The sequence below is a fragment of the Bubalus kerabau genome, chromosome 2, assembly GCF_029407905.1.
Source record: "Bubalus kerabau isolate K-KA32 ecotype Philippines breed swamp buffalo chromosome 2, PCC_UOA_SB_1v2, whole genome shotgun sequence".
In the NCBI taxonomy this organism is placed as follows: domain Eukaryota; kingdom Metazoa; phylum Chordata; class Mammalia; order Artiodactyla; family Bovidae; genus Bubalus; species Bubalus kerabau.
The window spans coordinates 186,240,041-186,263,588 of record NC_073625.1 but is presented as its reverse complement, the minus strand read 5'-3'; the positions used below and the strand labels follow the sequence as shown (position 1 = coordinate 186,263,588).

The window sequence follows — 23,548 nt, the reverse complement described above, 5'->3', positions numbered from 1 at the left end:
ATATAGGAAAATGGACACAAACTCCATGGACTGCACAGTGTTCCGGATTCATAATTCAACGTTCAGCTTCCAGGAGAACAAATATGAGTTGATGTCTTTTGCATATGAATTGTCCTATATTCCTATTTCAAATATAAAGTAACCTGAAAAATTTAAACACACAACTATAATTAAAATGTTTGTTTTAATGAATATTAACATTGGCATTCCCTTAACTATTATGGTATGAATATGCAACTATAATTGAACTATTTGTTTTATTTAGTATTAACATTGGGGCTTCAGTTTAAGTATTAATTATAATATTTAAATACACAGCTTACTTTCTGTATTCTATATTGTGCCTTCAACAATATTCCAGAATTTATGGTTTGACTATGATTGGGCATATGGAGCTAACTTACTAAAGATCAGTTTGGACTATTTCTTATTCACCCTTAACCCCTAACTGTCTAATTGACTCTATATTTCAATACAATGGGCCTTTTTTAAGGTAGAAGTGAGCTCTGCCACCTTGGGCTATCATTGCTTTTGTCTGAATTTCACAGAACTTATTTGAAGCAAAATAGTCTCAACGGAGAAAAGCCCCAAACTGAAGGATATTAGAATTCTCCATTCTTCCCTCAGCTCCCTATTTTCCTTGACATTTTCCCAAATGTCAAGAGTTCTTTCTATTGAGAGTCTTCTGATTTTTTTCTCATTTTCTTTGCTAGCCATGAAAGTGTTTATTTGACATGTGTAACAATGCACCCATTTCCAATTTAAAAGGATTTAAATGGCAAACACAGGTTTCAAACCTGGAGGTAAAGAACAAAAGAGAGAAATTTTTCTCTCCAAATCTACCCAGACCACAAATCTCAACAGTTAGAAAAGAAGGTGCTGGTCTGTTGGTTATAATAACTGATAAATCCAGACCCCCAAAAGCCATTTGATCTGATTCATCCAGTAACTGAACATCCCCAAGTGCCAAACCAGGAGCTGGGTCTGTGGATGACATCAGAAAGTTCACAGTCCAGGTAGGATAATTCTAATACATAAAATGCAGCCCATACTAGTTATGGTCTGGATGTTTGTGTTCCGCCAAAATTTGAATGTTGAAATCATAACACCCAAAGGTGATGGCATTAGGAGCTGATTAGGTTGTGAGGTTGGAGCCCTCATGAATGAGATTTTTAGATTTTTGTCATTGTTTGTTGTTTAGTTGCTAAGCCGTGTCTGATTCTTTGCAACCCCATGGACTATAGCCTGCCAGGTTCCTCTGTCCATGGGATTTTCCAGACAAGAATACTGGAATGGGTTGCCATTTCCTTCTCCAGAGGATCATCCCAACCCAGGGATAGAACCCACATCTCCTGTGTCTCCTGCATTGGCAGGCAGATTCTTTACCTCTAGTGCCACGTGGGAAGCCCAGGGATTTAATAGCCATATTTAAACAGCCCAGTATAATAGGGATGCTCTAAGGACCATGGCAACCCACTCCAGTATTCTTGCCTGCATTGCAAGTGGATTCTTTTACTGCTGAGCCACCTGGGAAGCCCATAAATGGAATTAGTGCCTATATCAAAAAGACCCCAGAGGAATCTCTTGCCCCTTCCAATAGGTGAGGATACAGTGGGAAATCTGCAACCCAGAAGAGACCCATCACCTGAGGATGCCAACACCCTGATCTCAGACTACCAGCTTCCAGCACTGTGAGCAATAAATTTCTATTTTTTATAAGCCACTTAGTCTGTGGTATTTTATTGAAGCAGCCCAGACAGATTAAGATAACACTTTAACAACATGATCTTTAATGCACTGTTTTATAAAAATATCAATCAAATACAATATAAACCTGTGCATATGCATCCCCTAAAACCTTTCTATTCCCTACTCTGAAGCCTTTTCTAGAAAGTCATTCTAAAGTAATGGAAAGCCCCAAGCTTGGGTTCATGATGTTATTCAGATGTTCAAACAGTCCAGTGCGCCCAGTGAACCAAGAACAGAAAGACCCCAAACAAAGTGCGAATGCCTTCCACCTCTGAAAACACTTCTGACAGAACTCTGAGAGCAGAAATTAGAATTTTTAAAAATAATGCAGAGAACGTGTTCATCATACATTCAAGGCACTTTCCATTACAAAAGCCCATGTTTCCTCTTCATCTTGATCACATTATTCCACTAAACCTCTAATTGTGAGTCATTTATTCAATTTTTCTTTCTAAAAAATATCATACATCTTGCATTCTGTCATTCTTAGAATTGAAGAGAGAAAAACAATGAGACTTCTTAATCCCACAGCTTCTGTTAATGAAATGCAGGATTGGGGAAATCAATCTTAGAGCAATCCATTACGATCATCAGCTGAACAAACACACATTCTTGCTTCACTGGCCTCTTCCTACTTAGGAAATGTTGAACCTCAGACCCAAGTTGTAATTGGAGTCTTTCTAGACCTAATGTCCCCATTTAGAACATCTATCATGCTATGATCCAGCAAAACCATATGCATCTTGCTGGGTCTTCCTGTATCTCAGCTGCAGGGCCATCCGCAAGTGAGGTTAAAATTGCCTAAGAAGTTGAATTTTCATTTGACCTTTTCCTGCTAAGCCTTTGAGGCCAGTTGCAAAATCCACATTTTATGCAGGTATCCTCAGGATCTGTGCTTAACTGGTCTAAGTTATACAGTTCCTTGCAAACCTATTACTCACACATTGGCATCTGTTTCAGCTTACTATTACATCATAGGAAACACAGAACTATACTAATTTTCACTTTAGACCTGTTTTATCTTAATATTTCTCTCTCCAAAGGATTACCCTGAATGCTGGTTAAGTAAACCCTAAACCAGTGTCAAATGCAAATTTTAAACCAATGGCTACCTTTGAAAAATAAAGTCATGTCTTGTCCATCCCCTCTACCCCTGATATAAGTGGCAAAGCTTCCCCCTTGCAGTCTCTTTCCAAAACAATGCGGTTCACTGCTTGCTTCTTGCTTCAGAGATTTAGTGTATCAGGCAAGTAGCTTCTGATTCAGCTTTAAGGATACACTGTGTGTGTCTCTGCTCAGTCATGTCCAACTCTTTGTGACCCCAAGGACTGTAGCCTTCCAGGCTCCTCTGTCCATGGAATTTTCCAGGCAAGTATACTGGAGCAGTTTACCATTTCCTTCTCCAGGGGATCTTCCCAACTCAGGGCTCGAACCTGCTTCTTTTACGTCTCCTGCATTGACAGGAAGGTTCTTTACCACCAGTGCCACCTGGGATACACATGAAGGTCTAAAGATTTGCCCTTTAATTCCTCCTGTGTTCAAACCAGCCCTGGACAGGTGCAGTCTTACTGTCATCGCCAAGTCTGGATGAGAGAAAGGCCCAGAAACCTGGCACCAAATTGCAACATTCCACTGAAACCGATGCTAGGAAAGAGACCAGGAACAGCAACAAGGAAGGGTCAGGAGAACACTCTCCCAAAGGGGTTTCAAGTCTAATTCACAGTTGTCAAGGATGTGTTATGCAATGGGGAACACCTTACCGCCTCACAAAAAGTACATGTCATTTTGCAAAGCCACTCTCCAAACATGTGCCGCTATGTGTTACATTCTTGCTCCTGGCTCTACTAAATCAGTTCTTTTGAAAAGGAACTTAAAAAGACACCTGAATGAGAAAATGGGACTGACTGTCATTATTGGCAGAACTTATTTCACATGGTATTATTAGGTCACTAAACAAAGGGAGCCTTTTTCTTCTCCTTATGTGAGAAATCTGGTGGGGAAAGATGAGAATGCATTTTGTAAACGTCAGCCATGGTGGTTAGGATTTCTGATCCAGCAAATGTACCTAAGCCTGCATCTTAATCCCTGCTAAGTGATCTTGCAGCTCATCTCGTAGATTGCTCCAGGCACCTCTAACACACTTTAATACCGAAATGCAAAATAGACACCCCCGCCAACCACCTCCACTCTGTCATGTTGCCCTAAATTTGGACTTTACTTGCCTTGCTACACGTGAGCTTCTCTTTTCAATCACATGCCATTTCCCCCATAAAGTGTTGTCAAAAGGGAAAAAGAAGATGTTGTGTTGTCCTAAAGTCACCCAATTTGAATCAAGCTGCAGGCTCAATCCCCTCATGAAAGGCTGCAAGAACTCAAGAGAGCCCACTCCAGGGAGCATTTAGCCACTGGGGAGCCTCTCCTCCCAGCCCAGCTGTGAACCTCAGAATTTCTAGAGCAGGAGATAAACCCAAGCATCTGGAGCAGGAATGAGGTGCCCATCAGACTCAAATAAAACCCAAAGTCGTAGGAAAGTCTGAGAAAATCCACTGCTTTGGCTCTCTGGGGTAATTAGTTACATGGGTAAGTAAATGATCATCTGAAATCCACACCCGCCTGAGAGTTATTAAAACCGGAAGCCACATGGAATTCATTTAACTAAAGAAAAGCTTGAGGAGAAAGGAGGGTCTGTTCAACTTTATTAAACATTTTAAGTAGATTTAAGTTTGAGTCAAAGGACCAATTTCCACTCTCCAAGGAGAACACTCCCAAGAAACTGGGAGATGAGCCAGGGAGCTGGTCACCCTGAGGACGGGGCTGCATGTGACCTGAGCAGGGAACCCGTGTAGGAGGGAGAAGGTGGCGGGGGTCGGGGGGAATGCTGGATTGAGGCAGGTGACAGCAAACAGAAGTCAAGGTGTGAGACACTGTGGGAGTTTATCAACATTCAAGGAAAGAGGCAGAGTTCTTGGAAGAGCCCGGCAAGGCATCTGACAGATGCTGGGGGGCAGGGCCGTGGTTGCAGAACTGCCCTAATTACAGGTTCAGCAGAAATGAGGTTGTGATCCTAATGATGGGTGAGCTCTGGGATACTTGCTGTCTCCCTGAGGACCCACAGTTAAGTGAACATTGCCAAGCTGAGGCATTCTAGAAAGCTCCAGATGCTGAGCAAGGAGACTCTGGTAAAGATGGGGGTGACAGCCAGAGGGAAGAACCAGCAGGAAGTTCCCCACTCCTGAAGAGTCCCCTTTAGCCAACCTGAGTGAACACAGGGAGGGCCCTGGGCTGCACATGTTTCCAAGCCCTTCTACATGAACCTATTAAATTGTATATAAAAACCCCACTCCACACAGTTGTTCCTGCTACTCACAAGCAAGGTGAGCTGGTGCAAACAGAGAAGCTTCTAGAATCTCCATTGAGTCTGCAGAAAGCCCCTTAAGTGAACATTCAGGACCAGAAGACCCAGCTTCCTGGCCTCGCCCCCCACCTCACCCCCCCGTCCACCTCTCTCTTCTTCTCTGGCACCCATCGTTCACATGGACCAGGAAATTCCATGTGCCGTTTGGACATCAAGACCCACCCAAGTCCTGATTCTACCCTTCACGAGCTGGTGGCTTTGAGCCAACTGACCTTGACCTGTGCCTCAGTTTCCTCATCCGTCAGTTGGGAATCATAACAGCACCCACTTATTCCCAGATGGCGCTAGTGGTGAAGGACCCCCCCCCCCGCCAATGCGGGAGACATAAGACCTTTGGTCAGGAAGATCCCCTGGAGGACAGCACGGCAACCCACCTCAGTATTCTGGCCCGGAGAATCTCATGGACAGAAGAACCTGGAAGGCTAAAGTCCATGGTGTCACACAGAGTCAGATAGACTGAAGCAACTTAGCACGCACATGGTAATTCTATTCTAATTCATGGGGTTGTAAGGAAGTTCAAATAAGACAACTAGATACCCCGCTTGGTTCTAAGGATGCTGGGCAAATAGGAGCTGCCATGGCAGTCACCCTTGTTGCTGCTGGAATAACCCTGCCTTCCCCTCTTCCATCCATACTTGCCCTCCTCCTTGCCCTTGGCTCCATCCCAAACCCAATTCCTAAATCTCATAACGCTTTGCCTGCTCTGTCTTCCTGTCATGCTTGTATCAAAAGTCACCCATCAGGAAAATGAAAGCTGGAAAGAGGCATTTTATTGCTGAAGTTGTTAATTTTACTGTATATATATACATATATATGTATATATATGTAAGTCATTCAATCATATCCAACTCTTTGTGACCCCATAGATTGTAGCCCACCAGGCTCCTCTGTCCATGGGATTTTCCAGGCAAGAAATACTGGAGGGGGTTGCCATTCCCTTCTCCGGGGGATCTTCCCAACCCAGGGATCAAACCTGGGTCTCCTGCACTGCAGGCGATCCTTTATATCAAAAGTCACCCAATAGACATATGAAAGCAGGAAAGAAGCATTTTATTTTTAAAGTTGTTAATTTTACTGTAGATTTCCAAAAAAGGTTCACCCGTCTGTTAAAAAAAGAAGACAGACAAAATAAAAGATCTAAAAAGTAATGATTTAAGTGCCAACCAAAAGGAAATGAAAGTGGATTTGTCTTGGTTACCAAGTGCAAATTAGAGGGTGATGCTATACAACCCCAAATCTGCCTTTTTGTAAAGATAGAGAATACGATCTTTTTAAAAATACAGTGAGCATTCAGTTTGCCCCCCAACAAACTCTCTTCTGCGTAAACAGATGCAGCGCAGTGACTTTCAGTTGAAAACTGTAGCCCCTCTTCTCCCAGGGTCTCTCCCATCTTAGACCCACACACCTATACACACAGATTTTTCATGGTTCACTGGACTTGCATTTCTCTCCTGGTTTTACTCTGATTAACTGCAGATGTAGTTTGTACAGGCAAGGTTTCCACAGGATCATGCAATGCAATCCTTCCCTTGCTTCTCTTCCAAGGCTGACTTTCACCAGATGGCCAGCCTGCTCACATTCTGAAAGGTACCCACCAAGGAAGATATGTGAAGACCCACACACCGCAAGAGGACAAATCTTTGCAAGAGACTAAAAACACTCACTCAGCCTTCTCTCCTGAGGTCTAAATCCCAAAGCACTTTCCAACTCACAGTTCAATCAGAAGCAAACAATGAATTCCTTTCATTTTGAATTTGTAAAAGTTGCAACTTAACCAATTTTTGCACTTGCAATGCAAACCCAGATAGGAACAGAATCAGTCTTCCAGGTAAATAGCTCCAGGGTCGACGTGCTCTCACCACTTGGAAGCCCTTCACATCTTCTAACTTTGCCCCGTCTCACCCCCAGGTTTCCCTCCCAGAGTGGAAGCCCCACTCACCTCACTCATGATGCTGTAACAACGGGCAGCTCCGTATCCCCACTGGCCACACGGAGAACACTGCTCAGGGGTCGCTGCTCCCCGTTCTGGCTTTTCTCTTAAAAAGGGCTGCCCGGTGGCATCATGCTTCCTCTGAGCCAATGAGATTCATTCACCTGTCTGAACGCCTGGCAGATATCTGAGAGCTCCCAGGGCCACCTAGTGGAGCAAAGGAGAAAGGCAGGCTGGGTCAGGGCTCCAAGCCCCACCAGGGAGGGAAAGAAAGGACAGATGACAAGATAGTCTAAGTAGGAAGCACAGAGATCATCACAGATTTGTCACTCCATAATTCCAAGGGGTACGGGATTTAGATACTTGGAAAATGCACTTTCAATGTCAGTGAGCAGAAGGTTTGTTTTTGGAAGGAAGAGCAGTTCTGAAAATCCTGATGCTAGTCACCCAGCAACCCCCTGGTTTACTTGGGAGGCGCCTGCCCTTCGTAGCACAATCTTAGCTTTCAGAGTTGAACATTTTCTGCTCCTCTTTCTCCAACCCCAAATCTGCCAGCCTGCCTGCACCCCAGGTTCTCATCTCTGGTGGGAGGAAGTGAGCAGTTGGGGTCATGGACTTGGGGTCATGTGTCTCCTCAGAGGAGAGCATCCCCCCGCTCCCCAGCTATTCCTATGGTTGTGATAGCCTCACCAGTGCTGGAGAAGACTTGGCTTTGACCCTGGAATCTGCCCATCCAGCCTGGCAGTGAAGATCCTTTTGCCCAGGTCTGGACTACTAAGCTGAAACTCCAATACTTTGGCCACCTGATGTGAAGAACTGACTCCTTGGAAAAGACCCTGATGCTGGGAAAGATTGAAGGCAGGAGGAGAAGGGGATGATAGAGGGTGAGATGGTTGGGTGGCATCATCAACTCAATGGACATGAGTTTCAGCAATCCAGGAGTTGATGATGGACAGGAAAGCCTGGTGTGCTGCAGGCCATGGGGTCGCAAAGAGTCGGACACGACTGAGTGACTGAACTGAACTGGACTGCTAAGATCCTGAGCAGCATCTGCATGGGCCCTTGATTTTGACAAGGCAGATGTTACAGAAGGGAATGCAGCCAATCCTCAGACCTGGGATACATGTGGCTGCCTGTCTCCTTGGTCCACCACTAGTCAGGACACCTGCCAGCAACTTGCTGGCTTCAATTGGGTCCAGATTCAAGTAGGAGCCTCAGCATGCTAAGAAGAATGCCTTCTCATGGCAAATACTTCAAAGAATAAGAGTAACACCTCACATGCAAAGGACTCACCAGAGATGCAAGCATATCCAAGTGATGGCTACCAAACAGCTGGTGTAGACAAATAAATGAGGACCTGGGTACCACAGTATGATCATCAGATGCTCCATGGGCTTCACCTGTCACCTGGAGCACAGACACTCTATCCACACTCGCTTGTGGAAATGATGTTAATCAGAGCCCTGCCTCTGACTCTCCTCCATTTCCATCCAGCCATCACCCCAGCAGCCTCTCCCTCCAACATCCTCCTCCACAGCCCCTCCCTCTCTCACCTGACACCCCAGAGGGCTTTCATGACACCTCTCTGCCCTCTTTCTCCAGGCTTCCTGTTCCCAGCAGGCACCCTCTCCGCTCCACACCAACAATCATGTAAACCCTAATCCTCTCCAAGTTCTTTCCAGATCATCCTTACACACTGCCTGGGGATGAGCCACAGTGACTGCTTGGGGGTGAGGGCCACCCTGAAATGCAGATATCCTAGGGGGACCTGGGAATAGTTGGGTGACCTACGGTTTGAATCCCCACCTGCTGGATCCACAGAAGCTACTTTCTGAGTTTGGAGAAGGAAGTAAGAAATGGTGACTGCAGGGCAGGTGCAAAATTTAAAGAGGCACTCACTCTCAGGTTCCTGCAAATGCCAGAGCTTCACCTGCTCAAACCTAAAAGCTGGTGCCTCCTTAAACTGTGTGCCCAATTTGGTCCTAGCCTTGCTGGCAGCTCCCCAGTTCCCAAGGGGAGGGTTGATAGGCTTCATATCAAAGAATAAAAGTGAGGTAAAAGGAGAGAACAGAACCCCTCTGGGCACCAAGTAAGAAGAGGCTTATACATGGCTTTTGCAGAGTGTTGGAGCCAGAAATCAAATTGCCAACATCCGCTGGATCGTTGAAAAAGCAAGAAAGTTCCAGAAAAACATCTATTTCTGCTTTATTGCCTATGCCAAAGCCTTTGACTGTGTGGATCACAATAAACTGTGGGAAATTCTGAAAGAGATGGGAATACCAGATCACCTGACCTGCTTCTTGAGAAACCTGTATGCAGGTCAGGAAGTAACAGAACTGGACATGGAACAACAGACTAGTTCCAAATAGGAAAAGGAGTACATCAAGGCTGTATATTGTCACCCTGCTTATTTAACTTATATGCAGAGTACATCATGAGAAACGCTGGGCTGGAAGAAGCAGAGGCTGGAATCAAGATTGCCAGGAGAAATATAAATAACCTCAGATATGCAGGTGACACCACCCTTCTGGCAGAAAGTGAAGAAGAGCTGAAGAGCCTCTTGATAAAAGTGAAAGAGGAGAGTGAAAAACTTGGCTTGCTGCTGCTAAGTCGCTTCAGTCGTGTCCGACTCTGTGCGATCCCATAGACAGCAGCCCACTAGGCTCCTCTGTCCCTGGGATTCTCCAGGCAAGAATACTGGAGTGGGTTGCCATTTCCTTCTCCGATGCATGAAAGTGAAAAGTGAAAGTGAAGTCGTTCAGTCGTGTCCAACTCTTAGCGACCCCATGGACTGGAGCCTACCAGGCTCCTCTGTCCACAGGATTTTCCAGGCAAGAGTACTGGGGTGGGGTGCCATTAAGCTCAACATTCAGAAAACTAAGATCATGGCATCTGGTCCCATCATTTCATGGCAAATAGATGGGGAAACAGTGGAAACAGTGGCTGACTTTATTTGGGGGGCTCCAAAATCATTGTAGACAGTGACTGGAGCCATGAAATTAAAATATGCTTACTCCCTGGAAGAAAAGTTATGACCAACCTAAACAGCATATTTAAAAGCAGAGACATTACTTTGCCAACAAAGGTCTGTCTAGTCAAGGCTATGGTTTTTCCAGTGGTCATGTATGGATGTGAGAGTTGGACTGTGAAGAAGGCTGAGCGCTGATGAATTGATGCTTTTGAACTGTGGTGTTGGAGAAGACTCTTGAGAGTCCCTTGGACTGGAAGGAGATCCAAGGAGTCCATCCTAAAGAAGATCAGTCCTGGGTTTTCATTGGAAGGACTGATGTTGAAGCTGAAACTCCTATACTTTGGCCACCTGATGAGGACAGCTGACTCATTTGAAAAGACTCTGATGCTGGGAAAGATTGAGGGCAGGAGGAGAAGGGGACGACAGAGGATGAGATGGTTGGATGGCATCACCAACTCAATGAACATGGGTTTGGGTAAACTCCAGGAGTTGGTGATGGACAGGGAGGCCTGGAGTGCTGCGGTTCATGGGGTCACAAAGAGCTGGACACAACTGAGTGACTGAACTGACTGATGGAGCCAGAATGCACATATCAAGATTAAAACAGCACAGATAAATACAATGAGCAGTGTGAGCACTGGATGGAAACTTCAGAACCATTGAGCACAGGCTGCCCAAGGAGGCTGACACAGAAGCACTGGGTCTGAGCCCTTGTCTGAGCCTTGTGAACACCAGTGAGCATGACCATGAAGAAGACAGAATCAGGAGTCTCATGGCTTGTGAATCCACCTTCTTCATTTATAGCCACTTTACGTGGGAACTGTATCTATAGAAGGTCCCCTTTCAGTGGGAAAATTGGTATATTCATTATAATAATTCCTATTTCACAGAACAAGATAAATAGGTTTAATATATAAATTAAGCATACACATGGGAAATAGATGGGGAAACAGTGGAAACAGTGTCAGACTTTATTTTTGGGGGCTCCAAAATCACTGCAGATGGTGATTGCAGCCATGAAATTAAAAGACGCTTACTCCTTGGAAGGAAAGTTATGACCAACCTAGATAGCATATTCAAAAGCAGAGACGTTTTTGCCAACAAAGGCCCGTCGAGTCAAGGCTATGGATTTTCCTGTGGTCATGTATGGATGTGAGAGTTGGACTGTGAAGAAGGCTGAGCGCCGATGAATTGATGCTTTTGAATTGTGGTGTTGGAGAAGACTCTTGAGAGTCCCTTGGACTGCAAGGAGATCCAACCAGTCCATTCTGAAGATCAGCCCTGGGATTTCCTTGGAGGGAATGATGCTGAAGCTGAAACTGCAGTACTTAGGCCACCTCATGCAAAGAGTTGACTCATTGGAAAAGACTCTGGGAGGGATTGGGGGCAGGAGGAGAAGGGGACGACAGAGGATGAGATGGCTGGATGGCATCACTGACTCGATGGACATGAGTCTGAGTGAACTCCAGAAGTTTGTGATGGACAGGGAGGCCTGGCATGCTGCGATTCATGGGGTCGCAAAGAGTCAGACGCGGCTGAGTGACTGAACCGAACTGAACTGAACTGATACATATCCTAACCACATGAAGGATTTGCAAGCTCTCAAAGCATCTTCTTGCCAGCCCATCCTGACAGCATACTCCTCAAAATTCTGTCCCCAATTTCACACACGGGAGAACGCAGGCAGGATGCGTTTAGGACTTCCCAGGGGCTTAGGAAGGGGAGTTGGGAAGAGGAAGGTCAAGGTCAAGAACCAGGTCCACAGTGTCTCCGACTGATGCACTGCAGACCGGAGAAGGGAGGGCAGGGCTCCATCCTCCCCTTGAGGCGCAGAACCACACCCTCTGCAGGGATGCCTCAGTGGGTGGGAATTCTGAGTACCCTATGCCTGGAGCGGGAGGTAGAGTTCTCCCAGTGGTAGTCTTGGCGGTCCAGTGGTTTGCAGGCTGTGCTCAGGCAGAGGGGACAAGAGAAGGGACACGGAGCACCAGCCTGCGTTCTCCTGCCCTGGCTCTAGTGCAGACACACATACAGAACCGCAAGAACTTGGGGTTGGAGAAGCAGTGAGTACGTCGTTGCTGGAGCTTCCAAGAAGAGGGACTAGGATTGGTGGCATCCAGACTGTGGGCTGTGGCTTTACTGAGTAGAGCCTACAACTGTTTGGGACAAACCAGGAGATTATGAAGGTTATGAAAGAGAGGATGAATGATGTTATAGGCTGAATTGTATCCCCCCAAAATTCATGGCTCCCCAGGTAGTGCAGTGGTAAAGAATCCACCTGTCAATGCAGGAGATGTAAGAAATGTGATTTGGATCCCTGGGTCAGGAAGATCCCCTGGAAGAAGAAATGGCAGCCCACTCCAGTATTCTTGCCTGGAGAATCCCACGGACAGAGGAGCCTGGCATGTTACAGTCCATGGGTCAAAGAGTCGGACACGACTTAGTGACTGAGCACAGACACAAAATTTATACATTAAGGTCCTAACCCCTTGTACTTCTGAATGTTACTATACTTGGAGATAGGGTCTTGAAAGAGGTAACTAAGGCAAATTGAGATCATATGAGTGGGCTCAAGTCCAACAGGACTGGTGTCTTAGAAGAAGAGGAAATTTGGACCCGGTCCCATTTCAAAGAAAGGAGGACACAGGGAGAAGATGTCCTCATTTCATGAGAATACAGGGAGAAGACAGCCATCTACAAGCCAAGGAGAGAGGTCTCAGGAGACACAGCCTTGTCCATACCTTGATCTCAGACTGTCAGGCTCCATAACTGAGAGAAAACAACTTTCTATTGGATAAGCCTCCCACCCTGTGGTACGTTGTTATGGTGACTCAACCAAGTACATGGATGACCTAATAAGCACTTGGGGAAGACTTTCCAGGAATGGCTAGAAGACTCTTATGGGGAATTTCATTGTGTGGCCATGGCACACAGCTTAACTCTCCATTTCCCCAGGGGTGGAGAAGGAAATGGCAACCCATTCCAGGATTCTTGCCTGGAGAATCCAGTGGACAAAGGAGCCTGGTAGGCTACAGTCCATGGGGTCACAAGAGTGGGACACCACTTGGTGATTAAACCACCACCACCATTTCCCCAGGGCATCTTTAGTAAAATAGCTATCTCCTATTGTGTTAATGAGTTGTGAGGTTGTGTCTGTTTTAGAAGACACAAGGCAGATGCTGAATGTGGCCACAGCGGGAAAATTAAGCCATCCATGAGAAGTCAGTGCCCACGAGTGACACAGGACACATCTGAGGGTGCAGCCCATCATGCTCACTGGCCAGCTCCACGGGCACCCTGGCACTGAGTGCTCCTGCATCATGTCCCTAGATGGGCTCTTGGACCACAACTCCCAGTCAGCTGCATCTATGCTCTCGAGGCAGTGGCACCCCAATACAACCAGCCATAAGACCAAGGATGGCAAAGGCTCCATGACCCTTGTCTTGGACTCCCCAAGGACAAGGGTAATAGATAACAAATGGATGGTCTTGGACCATAAAAAAAACTGAGTACTAAAGAACTGATGCTTTCAAATTGTGGTGCTAGAGAAGACTCTTTAGAGCCCCTCAGACTGCAAGGAGATCAAACCAGTCAATCCTAAAGGAAATCAACCCTAAATATTCATTGGAAGGACTGATGCTGAAGCTAAAGCTCCAATACTTTGGCCACCTGATGTGAAAAGCCAACTCATCATAACAGACCCTGATGCTAGGAAAGATTGAAGGCAGCAGGAGAAGGGGCAACAGAGGATGAAATGGTTGGATGGCATCACCAACTCAATGGACCTGAGTTTGAGCAAATTCAGGGAGATAGTGAAGGACAGGGAAGCCTGGCATGCTGCAGTCCATGGGGTCACAGTCGTACATGACTGACTGAACATCAACATCAATGGTTCTGATGGGCAGTCAAGTTTGAGAATTACTGCTTGAAGCAGTGAGAGCACACACACACACACACACACACACACACACACATCACTCACTCCTTCCCAACTCCTCAGGCTCACTCTTACCACCTGCCTCTACTTCTCCTATCCCCAGTTAGGATGTGCATAGTCATTGCTGACTCTTACATATATTAATAACAATCTTATTTAAATATCTTCAACACATCCCTATCCAATGACTCTCCTTAGGTTAACCAAACACCATCTTATATGGTAGATGGAGCCAGAAAACAGAAGCTTAGAACTTTAATCCTTGACGTGAGCAATCGTTTGCCTTATGACCTTGGCCAAGCCTCCACATTCCTCAGCGTCTCATTTCCTGCGCTAGTAATATAGAAATATTAAAACCTCACATCTGCCAACCTAAGCAAAAATATATACACTAAATATATTGATCTGGGAAATAAATTTTGAAAGAACTTCAGGAGAATTAGATCTACAGCTTCATATATTAGATCTGGGGGAATTCTTCAGCCTTGCTGAATTAAAATACAGACATGTGGTTCTGCAATTTATGAAAAAATATATAATATGGACAGATTATTTTCATTTTCTTGGAAGCATGGGCCTGCCCAAAGGTGCAGAGTTGGGCCAGGCAATCTTTCAAATCTTCATTTGGGTTTATTTATAGGGAGACTATATATTGATGACCTAAGGCTTTTCATCAGACTTTCATACCCAATGCATCATTGGTATACAATGGCAGGAGGTATGGGGACTTTAAGAAAATTCGTCTCCTCTTTCATTTCTCCTCCTTCGTTTCTCTGCCTCTTCGTGGCTTTTGGTGACCACCATGTGCAGTCACAGCTCTGTCCTGATCCCTAACCATGGAAGGTTTCAGGACAGACAGAAAATGTGTCACTCTGATGGAGCGATTCACCAGCCCAGCAACAGTGACTGGTTTGCCCCCCTTCCTTCTGCCTTTACTGCTCCCTAGCCAGAAGCCAACTATGGTCCCTTGGTGACTATAGGTCCCCAACCCAGAGTCTGAGCATCTCCGCCTTAATGGAAGCCCAGTGGGCTCCAGTCTTTGATCCCCCACCTTGATTCCTGCTGCCTTCAATTTTATTAACAATCCCTCCTACAGAGTCCACCTGTCTCCAACCTCTAGACGCACATGGTCCAGAGCCAGGAGGTCACCCTGGTTGTATCTCAGTCAGTTCAGTCACTCAATCGTGTCCAGCTCTTTATGACCCCATGGACTGTAGCACGCCAGGCTTCCCTGTCCATCACCAACTCCAAGAGCTTGCTCACTCATGTCCATTGAGTTGGTGATGCTATCCAACCGTTTCATCCTCTGTCATCCCCTTCTCCTCCTGCCTTCAATCTGGTTGTATTTACAAGTGTAGAAATATAACCTTATTCAACAAACCTCTCCTGGAAGCATTTCTTTATTGTAATCCTTCATTCATGTGTGTGTTGTTTGCAAAAATTTAGTCTCTCCTTGAATTTTTGTGGTTGTTATTTAGTCCCTAAGTCGTGTCCAGTTCTTTTGCAGCCCCACAGACCATAGCCCACCAGACTCCTCTGTACATGAGATTTCCCAGGCAAGAATTCTGGAGTGGGTTTCCATTTCCTTCTCCAGGGGATCTTTCCAACCCAGGGATCAAACCTGGGTCTCCCACATTGCAGGCAGATACTGTCTGAACCATCAGGGAAGCCCATAATTGTCTATGCTCCAATATAAATAAAAATTTTAATTTAAAAAATAAAATAGATAACCAACAAGGACTTACTATAAACAAATATAAATAAATAAATTACTGGCATGACTAATCTGTTGTAAACCTCCATGACCTGTGTTTTATTGCCTTTTTAAAGAAAAAATAGATTAATGGAAATATTCGTGGTCTTCCAATGTTTTAGCAAATGTCGCACGGCTGCCATCCTGGCATTGCAGGCTTGTTGTCTCTGTGCTCTCTCTTCTCTCCCACCCACCCTGTGTCTCTCTGTCTCACTTAAAATAATGTGAGTTTACTTATCCAAACTTCCACCCTGCCTGACCCTCAGTGAGGTCACTGGTTCCTTACAAAGCTCCCTGAGAAGGAGAAAAGGGGGATTCTGGAGGAATGGGGACAGGTACGCATAGAGTCCATCGGTCACGGTTCCATGGACTTCTGTCATCTCATCTTCGAGTTTCAATTGCCTCAGTCTCATCTGCAGCCACTAGTATTCTCAAGGTCTAAGTCACTCCCTGTTTACAGATGAAAAGGTCATCTTACAACCTGCAGTCCCTTTTCTCCCAATTAAATGTGCGAGTCAGCCCCCAGGGTGAAGCCTCCTGGAAGGCTCCCAGAGCCGGTGTGCCACCTCCCACAGCTCACTCTTTGTTGGAAAGGTCAGTAGGTATTTATGTTCAAAGAGCCCTTTCTCTAAGGCCGACAGTGACAACATTCGGAATTGTGTTTTGTTCAGCCCTTAATTAGTTCCCCTGTCTTTCCTTCCTCCACAGGTGAGCTCCCCCAATTCACTCTCCAGACACTGTCCTTGAAATTTCAAATCAGTGGTTATGCAGAGCCAGCCCACTTGTCCGGTGTTACAAGCTAAACTGTGCTCCCCACCTACCTCCTACTCCCACTGCATATTTTGAAGGTGGGGCATTTAATGAGATGATGAAGGCAAAATGAAGTCATATAGAGGGACCTCGGCTCAGTGTGGCTGGTGTCCTTATGAGAAGAGGAGGTCAGGACACAGACACACCCAGAGGGACAGCCATGTGAGGACACGGCGGGGAGATGGCCATCTACATGCCAAGGAGAGAGGTCCCTGGAGACACTGACCCTGCTTGGACTTCCAGCCTCCAGACTGGGAGACAATCTGTTGTTTAAGCCACCCACTGCATGGTCTGTTGTTTAAGCCACCCACTGCATGGTCCTCTATCATGGAAACCCAGGCAGACTTGGACCATGGTGGAGGTTCTTTCTATGGAAGATGCTCCAGTGGCCATCCTCAGACCCCGGCCATCCTCAGACCCCTGCCCCCCCAGGACTGAAGTCTCACTCCCCAGCTGCTGAGTGTCAATGATGGTGATGAACCCAGCCCTGCCCTCAGTCCCCTGGGAGCCTGCCCTCAGCCCAAGGGAGCTGCCTCACCCAAAGCCACAGTGCTGTCCTAATGACACATCCACATCCAACAAAGGCCTGGACCCCTTGCCGAATTTGAGACAGTTCTCCAGGGTCCTCCATCCCAGCTCTGAAACTTCCTGTGAGTCTGCTGGAGTCACAGCCCACATCCTCCACCCCAGCCCTACCCTGGCCTTCACTCTGTGGACCAAAAAATAGTGCACAACCTATAAGCTGAGAATTACATTTTACATGGCAAGCAAAGCTGAGCATTTAAGCCTGGGACACAGCATCTCAGATAGCTCTGAGGGACTGCTCTGAAGAGGTAAGGGGGGAACCAGGATATATAGGAGTTTTTACTACAAAGACCAGGTAGTCAGAACATCAAAAGATGACTTCTAATTAAAGATAACATCTCAGTTTGATGACTTTAGCACTCTTGTATGTATGGGAAGATGCAAGAGTGTGGGCTCCTGGAGATCACTCCTGTAATGCGCACATTAAATGTCTAGGGGGCTTCCCAGGTGGCTCAGATGTTAAAAAAAAATCCACCTCTAATGCAGGAGACCCAGATTTGATCGCTGGGTCGGGAAGATATCCTGGAGAAAGGAATGGCAACCTACTCCAGTATTCTTGCCAGGAGAATTCCATGGACAGAGGAGCCTGGCGGACTACAGTCCATAGAGTCACAAAGAGTCAGACACGACTAACTAACACTTTCACTCTTCACTTTAAATATCTAGAGCCAGCATCTTGCTTTCCTCCATCTTGAATCCCCGCAGGGTGCACAGTCAGGGTGACTGCCAGGGGTGAGGGCTTGGCAACGTATCATCTTCATCCTGAGTCACCTGAGAGCTCACGGATGGCATGGCTGAAGAAGCTGATGACCACAGCATCCCTTGTCTAGCAATGTGGCAGGGGAAACATTTTTTACTCACAATTTCCACATGGCTGTGATAACAGGACACCTGTCATACCCGATCACCCTGCGAGTATTCTAAGCTCCACCTCAGAGTCTACTTACAGGTACAACCTGACACCCAAGTGCTGGGGGCAGTGGGAGAAAGCAGACTCTGACCTGGGGTTGGGAGCTGGCCCAGTCGGAAATGTGTGTGCTTGAGTGTCCAAAATATGATAACATGCCTAGATTCACTGGGGTCGGGGTAATATCCGTCAGGGGTGAGAAGTTAGGAGGGTTTGTGAATACTACTTGATCAGCCCATGGTCACGAGAGTACCTGGGAGACGTCCTCATGGATCACGTGGGATGAAATGGGTGTGTCCTCTCACACAGTGTCTCCATGAGAATCCCCATGTGATCCAGAAATTAAATAACAGGTCACTTCATTGTTGCTACTCACCTACAATATAACTTTCAGTTCTCTGTATTCAGACCATCCAACTATTTGCCCTTGAGAAAATGAATAGTTTATATGGTAGTAAAATTTAAAAATTTGATCATGGTTTTTCTTCTTGGGTGTATAAAATAGTGGACCCCACTGTCTCAGCCCCTCAAAACTCAATAGAGTACTTTCCTTGTACCAGGGTTGTGCTGGTCCAACCAACAAAATAAAGATTGTGTGTGTATCTGTGTGTGTGTGTCTGTCTGTCTGTCTCAAGGGTACGGACTAGAAAAAAGGGAAGACAGAAAGTACACAATCATAACATATTCCCAGAGGTACTCCCTAAACTGAACACAATTTAAATGGGTCATGGAAGAATTCTATATGGTGCCTGCTCACTGAGCCTAATGTATATATCAGTAGATGATAGGAAATTGTGCTAAAATCTTTCAAAATGAAAGCAAAAATGATATTCACACCTGACCTCTACAAAACCTTCCTGTCGTTTTAATCATTTCAAGACTGAAAAACATTAGCATTAAAAATGATAAGTTCACTCCATTTAATATAAGCACTTGCTTTAAATAATTCCAAATACTGAATCACACCAAAGAACTTAATACTGATATAGCAAAAATTAGAAAAAAAAAAACTCAGTCAATTAAATTCAGTGAAATAAAGTCTTTAGAAAAATTTAATTCTCTAGTTAAGCAGCTGCGGGAGTGGGGGCAATGTTTCCACCAGAGTGGCCACAGGGTCACTAAGCTCATAAATGAGATATTCTGACTGAGGCATAATTGTGGAGAAGGAAGCTTAAAAAATGCATGAATGCCATCATATACTTGGATCTCAGAAGGTGAGGTCATTTTCATTACGTAAAGAAATTAACCAGAAAAAAAAGCTTTCATTCATCTGATGAAAAACATCTTTTGCAAACAGATGCCTACAAAGCAAAACTATTTTTTTAATTTATTTATTTTTTAATCGAAGGATAATTGCTTTACAGAATTTTGTTGTTTTTTGAATGATAATATTCTATTCTGTGGCTCTATTTTGGTCTGAATAGTCTAAAGGCCAGAATGTCGTTTATAGCCACTCCCTAGCTTGCTGCACACTCTCCCATAAACACATATTTTTTAATACTAATAGCAATGCCTTTAATAAGATTTCTTGTTGTTGTTCAGTCGCTCAGTTGTGTCTGACTCTTTGCGACCCCATGGACTGCAGCATGTCGGGCTTCCCTGTCCATCACCAACTCCTGGAGCTTACTCAAACTCATGTCCATCCAGTCAGTAATGCTATCCAACCATCTTATCCTTTGTCTTCCCCTTCTCCTCCTGCCTTCAATCTTTCCCAGCATCAGGGTCTTTTCTAATGAGTCAGCTCTTCACATCAGGTGGCCAAAGGATTGGAGCTTCAGTTTCAGCATCTGTTCTTCCAATGAATATTCAGGACTGATTTCCTTCAGGATTGACTGGTTTGATCTCCCTAAAGTCCAAGGGACTCTCAAGAGTCTTCCCCAGCACCACAGTTCAAAAGCATCTGTTCTTCAATATCCATAAGATCTCTGGGGACATGTAATTCTTCCAGAACCTGTGCATCCTTTGATCCCTAGGGCCATGGAAAAATATCTAAAACTTCATGAAGTACTTGAACTATTGAAAGAGCAACCAGAAACATGGCAGGATACCAGTCTAGGATGGGTAGAGATAGAGAGACCTGATGAATGGCTACAGGAAGAGGCTTACCCCTGGAAGAAGGGAGGACCCCTATCATTGAGGAGGAAGATGACACTCACCTTGTGTAAAGTTTGTCTCGGGGAGGACCAAAGACCAGAAGAGGCTGGAGGGAGGGCAGAATCAAGATACAGGAAGAAGGAGCAAGTGAAAGTTCCCCAGAAGGTCCCCTAAAGAATCACTGAGTGCAGGAGGAGAGGGAAAGAGGTCCAGAGCCAAGGAATGGAAATGATTGGAGATGATGTGTAAATGCATCACGCCTCAAGTGAGGGGAGTTAGGCAGGGCCAGCGAAATCAGGACCTTGGAATCGGGCAGCCAGGTAGAGAAAGGAGGCAATTCTGGACATTGGTCTAAGGAGGAAAAGTTGCAGCTTCTGAGACACTGGATTGTCCTGTTATTCGTGGAGAATTCTTACAGATGAGAACTGGGCTGAACTAAGGGGTTGACCAGGAGGGACTTCATGGGCACTAGCACTGCCTGCCTGAGAGCTGACCCAAGGAACACTCCCCAGTAATCTTCGGTTACTGACCTTTGTGTCCATTCAGGACATGGTTATCATTTGGAGCCAGGCAGGAGCTAGGGTCACTTGCTTCCAGAAATCAAGAAAACTAGTGTGTATTTCTGGAGCAGACAAGAAGGAATCTCTCCCTCATCTCCAACACATCCCCCAGAGAGATAAAGGGACCATTTTATCCCCACTCACACAGTCCCCGGACACCCCCACCCCTGAGTTACCCTGGGCCAGGGTGGGAGTGGCATGTTGTTCCAGGAAGCAGGTAATAAATGACCAGCTCTCCTACACACAATCTCATTCACTTCTCACCACATCCTCAGTAGGTAAGTGGTATCCAAGAATAGAAAAGTGAGGCTGGCCACCGCTGAGCACAGCCCGCTGAGCACAGCCCGCAGGTGTAGGTTCAATGCGGGGCGGTCCTCTCCAAAGCCCCAGGTCACCACTGCAGGACTCGGCCTTGGCTCGGGGGCCTCGGCAGCCAGCCTGCTCATCTTCAGAGTCTGTGTGCATTGCCCTTGTCCTCACCTGCTTGCTTTTCGGACGGGGCTTTTTTGTGGGGCTTTTTGTAAGCCCCACAAAACCAAAGGGACAGCATCAGCATGAAAACTGGAAGTCAAGCAAGGGACGCCTGTGTTTCTGCTCCATGGTTACACAATGATGGCCGCTTAGCATCACAGAGAGGTCAGATTGCCAAGGTTTCAGCTGCCAGATGTCTTATTTTCATTTCCAAAGCACATTCACCTGCCTTATGACATTTAATCCCACTTTAATATAGGCATGATTAGCCCATTTTAAATACAAAAAAAAAACAAAACTCATAAGGTTCAGAGAATTAAATTGACCCATCTATCTTGGTTTCCTATTGTTTCCTATATGTTGCTGCCATGGTGAGGTTTGGGATCATGAGAAGTCCAGACTCTCCTCAATAGAAACTTCCCCCAGCCATGAATGAAGTAGATTCAGACATGAATAACCCACATCAAGACCTGGAGTGAAGTCAGGCCCTCTGAAGGAGCTGGGCTCAGTTCCAAAACACTGGAAATTATCTGAAATCCTGACAATTCACATTGAAAGGCAACTCCAGAAAAAAAGTTCCAGAAAATTCTCATATCTCAAAGAATTTCCCCAAGTGACTGATGAGCTGAGAATCTCTTTCCCTTATGTAACAGGTACAATCCATTTTTTAAAATAAATTAAGTATATTATTTTTCATAATGAGGGGGTCTAATACTTATAATTATGAAAAGAAAAGAAGCATCATGTAGATGTCTCTTACTGTCATCATTCCTTTCAGTGTCTGAGGACAGAATTATTTCACATATAATGCTGAAACTATTATTTCCAAGTAGTTTAGTGGCTTTTATGAAGATAAAACCTTGAAGATAATTAAGCTGGATTCTTAAGAGGTAACAACCGAAATACAAGGAAAAGAGCTGCTCTCAATGCCCACAAAAAAATCAATGAAATGAAAAACAACCCCAGATCATAGTCATTTGATGTGGAAAATACCCATGTCCTTACTTTGAATTGTTGTCCAATTATAATTATGCTTGTCCATTTTATTAAAACTAGCCACTTGATAAATAGGTGAATACTGGATCTATTTCCAGACAAATACCAAGACTAATTTCAAAGAAGGATTTCAAGAAAAAAATGAGCTTCTTGGCTGCTGAAGGCCCATGTGGATGGAAGACAACCACTGCAAGCCCAAGTTCATGTGCAGTGGTCCCAGGCACATGTGGTCTCTGTCTGTACATGTGGTCAGCTTTCCCAGAAATCAGTGTGGCTAGGTGTCCACCCCTGGATGAACCAGCTATGCCTAGGATGCAGTCACATACCAGAATCATGTTCCTCAGGAGCCCACCCTGAGCCTGGCAGGACCAGTGCATCCTCACAAAGGGGGTGGTCAGACAGCCCATCAGCTATGCACAAAAAGAAACCCTCTCTTTGAAGACTCAAAATGATTGGGTTCTATTGCCAAAGAAACATGGGGTTCACCCCAGCCCATGTTCCTATGGAGGAAGCAACTGGCCCTTGGAACAGAATGACTAATGTGGGTCAGGACCACCCCACTCCTTATAGGATGCTTAGCACCCTGACCCACCTGGTAAATGCCAAAGGGACACCTCCCCCATCACTATGACTCTGAAATTTTGTTTTAAATGCCTTCTCAGAGCACAGCACTGCATGCTATTGAAAAGCACTGAATTTTAGTCCAAACTTCTTGAAACAACAAGATATGGTCCCCAAGCCCCAGAATAAGGTGCAGAATACTGCAAGCTATTTAGCATAAGACAGCAGTCTCTGCCAGCCTCCTGGTTCTGAAAGATTAAGCAAATGCATTCACCTCCCTGAACCATGGTTCCTCACCATCCAAAAAATCAATTTAATGATACCTCCCTGTAGACTTATTGTGAGGATTAAGTGCAATAAAGTATTAGGTTAAACCATGGGAAATGTCTAGTTTTGTAGGTCAATTTCGGTGGTTGTTGTTTAGTTGCTAAATCGAGTCTGAATCTTTTGCCACTCCATGAACTGTAGCCTGCTGGGCTTCTCCGTCCTTGGGATTTCCCAGGAAAGAATACTCTAGTGTGTTGCTATTTCCTACTCCAGGGGATCTTCCCGACCCAGGGATCAAACCCATATCTCCTGCATTGGCAGGCGGAATTGGATATCTGCAATTTCATAGGGTTTAGGCCAACATCCCAGAGTTCTAGTACTATGCCTGGCACATTACAAGAGCTCGATAAATGATACATAGAAATCCTACGAGGATGCAAATTAATCTTGGGTTATTCAAAATACAATAAAAAAGTTACTTCTAGGTAAGGACTTTGTGCCCCATCCCCCAACCTTGGACAGAATACAACCCATAAAGCTAT

General features: G+C 45.4%; 1 protein-coding gene across 2 annotated transcripts in view; it reads right to left on the bottom strand.

Moving 5' to 3' along the window:
- Positions 1–23,548, bottom strand: part of PCP4 (Purkinje cell protein 4) — a 109,492-nt gene that overhangs the window by 59,651 nt on the left and 26,293 nt on the right. The window contains exon 2 of one of the 2 annotated variants that reach the window (XM_055570384.1): positions 7,104–7,301. In XM_055570384.1, the coding sequence (XP_055426359.1) occupies positions 7,104–7,112 (9 nt within the window). In that variant the 5' untranslated portion in view covers positions 7,113–7,301. Of the gene's footprint in view, positions 1–3,509; positions 3,596–7,103; positions 7,302–23,548 lie in introns of those variants that run through there. The other variant, XM_055570383.1, reaches the window with a different exon arrangement.